General features: G+C 37.6%; 1 protein-coding gene across 1 annotated transcript; it reads right to left on the bottom strand.

Annotated features, from left to right (window-relative positions):
- Window positions 1-2683: 2683 nt before the first annotated feature.
- LOC121963062 lies at window positions 2684-5614 on the bottom strand. Its single transcript, XM_042513432.1, has 5 exons — window positions 5606-5614; window positions 5332-5485; window positions 4683-4770; window positions 3898-3967; window positions 2684-3727 (listed from the first exon to the last, which is right to left on the bottom strand). The coding sequence occupies exons 1-5, from the start codon at window positions 5612-5614 to the stop codon at window positions 3071-3073; spliced, it is 978 nt and encodes a 325-aa protein (XP_042369366.1). The 3' UTR covers window positions 2684-3070.
- Window positions 5615-5722: the final 108 nt, after the last annotated feature.

Below are 5722 nucleotides of genomic sequence, written 5' to 3' on the forward strand. Positions count from 1 at the left end.
GAAAAAGGCATTGAGAAACAATAGACAAAAAATCAAAGACACAAGAAAAGAAAGAAATAGAAACGAAAAACAGTTTAAAGCAAGAAATTAGTAGAAAAAAGCAAGAAAGTTACCTGAAAATTAGTGTGAGAAAAAGAAAAGAAATCTTTTTTCTTTTTTCCCTAAATATTTTTAAATTATTTTTTAAAATAATTTTCTAAATCTACTAATTTCTTGCAATTTGTGGAACATTTTTTTTTACCACCGCATTTTTCCACGATTTTTGAAAAGGGTTGAGGTAAAAGAAAGTGTTAATAAAAATGCAAAATAAACATTTCTTCTTCTGCTCTTCGTAATGTTCCCCCTAACGTTTCCACAGAGTTGCGTAATAAATGAACAACACATCTCAGCTGATTTTTCACTTTTTATTGCGTCAGATACAAAGTGCGTCTGTCAGACGAGCGGGTTTTGTGGTTTTGTCACAATAAAAGGTGGAAATGTAACTAACACTGTGCAGGTTTTTGTACAGCACTTGTCAACACAGCACACGCGTGCACACATTTACACGTAAAGAGTCCGTTACTGTTTAACCATTTTTGGCTGTGTGGGAAACAAATTCTGCTCTGTGAAAAAAAAGGCACAAACAGCATGACAGCGAACAGAAACAACGCTGGATCAATAACCAGTTTTATACTTTAGTGTTTTCCAGCTGCTCTAAGGAGCATCGAGGTCAGCAGAGCTTCAGATCGTTCGATTTATCACCTCAGAGCAACGCGACAGACATTTAAAGAAAACTGCACGAGTGAACACGTTGAAGGATAATCAACAAAAAAAATCAACCACACTTTCTGGACTTAACCTGGAAATGTTTCCTTTCCATAATAAATAAAGGGTGATTTTCTTTTTCTTTTTGCAATTTTTTGGGCAATTGTTTTTCTTTGAAATTTGTAATGATGTACTGAAAAAAAAACTCTTGGCAGGGTTTTTTCTTTTTTATTTAAAGCTTTTTGGGTGATTTTTCTCTTCACAAATTTTGGGTGATTTTCACAAGAAAATTGCTGATTTTTTCTTTTAATTGTTTGGGGTTTGAAAGATGTGTTTTTTTTCTATTTTGGGGCAATTTCTTTTTCTTTAAAATGTTTTGGGTGCTTTTTTAAAACTTTTGGCATTATGGTTATTTTTAAATAAAACATGCCTTCCAAACCCATGGGGCCACAAAAATAAAAATTGCCCAAATTACAATTTATTATGGTCAGAAACTGTTAAAAAACAGAAATTATCATTGGATTTTCACATTTCCACGGCTCCACACAAGGTGGGATGGGAGAAAAGACAATGAGACATAGTCAGAGAGAAACACGGCGTCTTTCACATGCAGATTAATATTCCTTTCATGTTCAGGATAATCAAATATCCCACCATCGCCTTTTTGATTAATGGAACGAGCTTGTGCTGAATATGAGTGTAAGCGACGATATCTGAGGAAAATTAAAGAATGTGCAATGAAGCATATGGTCTTGTGTAAAATCCCAACTATACGACGGGATAAGGCTAATATCTGGAGTATTACAGCATGTAAACAGAGAAGAAAGAAAGAGGATGCTGAGTGAAATAATAAAAGGTAAAGTCTGACATCGCTTTTTTATTTTTCCTGAGAAAGAAATCCTGAATGTGTTAATACTGAATTTATATTTCTGTGACTCTGTGCTCTGAGGATATCAATTTGTCCCAAAATTATGTGTCAAACTTCAAAAACAGAAAAGAGTTCCAGTGACTGTTTTTATACTGAATTCTGGAGACTTTTGCAGAAAGAACAAATCAAAGGAATAAGCCTGCAACTTCAGCAGCATTTTTATGCAAATTGTTTTAATTTTTAGAGAAAAATGATGAATAATTTGCCTCTCTGACATCATCATCAATATATTATATTTCGTAGTTTATATATAGTTTGCTGGCAATATGTTTAGTTCTGAAATATAATAACCTCTCGGAAAAATACGTCATTATTCTCGTAAAATTCTGAACTTTTTTCTCATAAAATTAAGACTTCATTCTTGTAATATTATTTTTTTTTTCAAAATAATATGACTTTTTCCTCAAAAATTCCGACTTAATTTTCGTTATATTATGACTATTCTCAAAATCTACCTTTTTTTCTTTAACGTGGCCGTATAGTAGAAAAGCAATATAATTCAATGTTTTCACAATCATACAAAAATCATAATAAACTTGTAGCTGGTGTCGAGGGTGAGGTTGTTTGTATCAGCGATTCTCCAGAAGGCCACAAATAAATACAAATAATATTGAGACAAATCGATCTCAACAGTTCTCTCTTCAATATGATGGAGGGTTAGGGCCACGCTAAAGAAAAAAGTTAGATTTCATAATATTTTGAGTAAAAGGTTCTCATACTTTCTCATACTTTTTCTCTCAAAATAATACAACTTTATTCCTGTAATATTACGAGAACAAAGTCGTAATTTTGAGAATAAAGTCTGAATATTTTGTGAAAAGAAAGTTGTAATATTATGACAATAAAGTCATAGGTTTACAAGAAAAAAGTCATAATTTTTTAAAAATTCTCGTAATATTACCAGCTCACACTCATAATATTACTTTTTTTTACCTCGAAATATTACTACATTTTTCTTATAATATTACGACTTTATTTTCAACGTCTCAAAATATTTTTTTTTTTCAGTGTGGCCCTAAAAGACTTCATTACCCATTAATACGGTTTGTGGTGATTCCGCTTTGTTTTTTGCTCTCGATTTTGAATTTGTTCAGCTGAAATTGGCTCTGGCTTCGTCGTCGGCAGCTTCGGTGAGCAGAGTTACCAAAAAGAGAGACGAGTTGAGGTCCAAAGGAACTTTACAAACAAACGCAACGCCACAAACGGTGTTTGGTGGAGTTTGCATTGCAGTTTTTTCGGTCGTCAAAAACAGTTTGTTGACTTGTTTTCGAAGTGGCGCTGGGACGTTTGCGAGCTAAAAAAAAAGGCTCTTTGGCGGCCGATGTCCTGCAGGTGTACTTCCTGTTTGAAAGTCAACGTATTCTTCTCTGAAGTGCAGCAGGAGTCGCTTTTTTCAGCTCAGCCTTTGTTGTCGACGGCGACAGGCAGCAAAGGGACTGCCGCCTCGCTCCGCTCTGCCTCGCCTTCTTTCATCACGTTTTTCCTTGCCTGGCAGTCGGCGGGCTTCTTCTTCTTCTTCTCCTCCAAGTCGACCTTCGGGGGAGGCGGGAAATCATGGCAGTACGGCGGCGGTGGCAGACACGGCACCAGGTGCACCTCGCCGCTTTCGTTCATGAGCTGGACGCAGGTGTAGAAGTCTTGCGGAGACCGGCTGGTGGAAATGGGAGCAGGGACGGCGTCTGGACGGCCCAGATGTCCCATCACACTGTACTCTGTCCCTGGCAGAGACACGATCTCAGGCCGTGGCCAAGAGGACAGCACGTTCAACACTGGGGCGAAGGCGTCGGCGGGCGGGGAGCAGTACGGTGACTGCACATACGACGTCGGGTGTTGGGTTGTAAGATGGTTTCTGGCGCCCACAGGCGTCAGGTCGCACGAGACCATCAAGGCGTCCCTCTGGCCATCCGTGGAGTCGGCTGGGACGCTGCAGTCCTTCGGCGTGGTGAGGTAGACGTCGTTGGCGCTGACCGGGTCCCAAACCTCTTCCGTGTAGCTCGGAGGTCTGTAGCTGTGGAAGTTACTGAAGTGATGGTTGATTTCGTCCAAGTTCCCCTTCTGAGGGCGGAGCGGAGACGAAGAGGAACAGGAGGAAAAGAAACGGAGAGAGAAAATATACAAAAAGATAAATTAAAGAACAGAGCAATAAAAAAGGGGGAAGAAAAAAAGGAGAGAAATGAGAGAAATGAAGGGATTAAAAAGAGCGGAAAGAAGAAGAAAAGTGTCACCTTGAGGAGCAGCGGGTCGATGCCGATGATCCGCGGCTTTGGAATGGGCGGCAGGAAGTAGTCTTTTATTCTGAAGGGTGAAACATAAAGAGAGGATGTCTTAAAATGCCACTCTGCCTGTTCAACCCAAACGACAGAATATATGTTGCATGTTTCTGCAGACCACAAATACATTTTTTCCTTTGATTATTTTTGGCAGCTTTCTTCCTTATATTTTTTGTAAAAACTCTGCATTTTTTTCCTTTAATATTTTTTTGTTCTTTAAAATTTGTTGGGCCTGCAATTTTTTCCCTTACATTTTTTTAGTGATAATTCTTTTGTTTTTTTCAAATGAGAATTTTAAAGATATGTTTTCTTTAAAACGAGTGGCAAAAAAACCACCAACCTTTAGAAAAGAAACAAACAACAGCGTTTAGTGTCAAAAACGCTGATAGAAATGGAACAGAAATGCCACTAAAAACACAATGAACAGTCATGGATGCCATTGGAAATGCAGCAGATGATCACAAAAAATGCATTAAAAAAATTGGCAACACAGCGACAGGTGATCAAAAAACACCAACATTTTTTTGGCATAAATGCTCTGTAAACAAGATGAGGGGTTGCTAATACAAACAAGCATTTTTTTTTTTAATAAAGTATTTATCTATCTGCCTATTTTCCACATTCTTCTCAGAGTCAAGCAGTTTTTAAGGTTCCTGATAACAGTACAAAAACATATGTCTTTCCAGGTTTCAAAGGGTTAAATGTAAAATATAAAATGCATGTCGACTCGCTTTCCTCACCTTCTGCTCTGAGGAATGATCCCTAAAGCGATGACCAGCAGGGCCACGACACCAACTCCTGACACCAGAATCAACACCAGGAGTTTACCTGAAAAAAAAATCACTTTAACTATTGAAAATAAAAGTACCAAATGTGGAAAAATCTCACACATACCCCAAAACATAAATCTATAAGAAAAAAAAAATGATAAAAATGGAAAGAAACACACAAAACTCTAAAGAAACCCCTCAAAAATTTTTAAAATAAAAAAAATCCAAACACTAAAAAGTATTTTAAAAAATGAAAAAAATATTCGATGAATGAAAATAAAAATATAACACCCCCGAAGCCCTCAAAATATTTAAAAAATGAAAATGAATGAAATCAAGAAAAATGAAAAAATTCCAAAGGCCAAAAAGGTCAAAATTATTAAAAAGAAAAAGGAAAACCTCAAATTATTTTTTTTAAAAGAAATATAATACCCCCCAAAAAACTAAAAAATTATTTAAAGAAAAAAAACAAACAAACTCATAACTTTATGAAAAAAGCTGGCACCAGGAGTTTAACCACAGACACTTTGTTAGACCCTCCCACCTGTGCCTCCTCTGCACCTGTGGAACAAAACTGCGTCTATCACATTGCTATGGAAACCCCTCCCTGCCTCGGTACCTGCGGGCGGCCTGGCGGGGATGCTCATCAGCAGCGTGGAGCTCCATCTGCTCCACAGGCCGTAGTTGTGAGAACGGCAGCGAACTCGGACCACGTAGTCACCGACGGGGAGGCCGAGCAGCTTGACGTGAGGCTCCCGCAGAGGGTGCTTCACCTGCGCACACACACAGACACACACCGACATGTCACATACATGTTTATCACATAACTTTTCTCCCAACAGGTTGATAGCATCATTAATTTGACAACTTATTTTAGTCATTACATCCATTACCATCACCATTTATGGTGATAAAATCAAGACTTTTCTGCTGAGTTTAAGGGGTTTTAAATGGTAAAATCTACCTTAGATTGACCAATAAACATCAATAACAGTAAACTTGATGAGTCA

The sequence above is a fragment of the Plectropomus leopardus genome, chromosome 24 (assembly GCF_008729295.1).
Source record: "Plectropomus leopardus isolate mb chromosome 24, YSFRI_Pleo_2.0, whole genome shotgun sequence".
NCBI lineage: Eukaryota > Metazoa > Chordata > Actinopteri > Perciformes > Serranidae > Plectropomus > Plectropomus leopardus.

What these genes read in the sequence shown, in the direction of transcription:
- LOC121963062 (XM_042513432.1), bottom strand. An exon ending in CCCCGCCAGGCCGCCCGCAG is followed by an intron (nt 4,771 to 5,331) that starts GTACCGAGGCAG and finishes TTTTTTTTTCAG; the next exon opens with GTAAACTCCTGGTGTTGATT. An exon ending in ATCATTCCTCAGAGCAGAAG is followed by an intron (nt 3,968 to 4,682) that starts GTGAGGAAAGCG and finishes TTCACCCTTCAG; the next exon opens with AATAAAAGACTACTTCCTGC.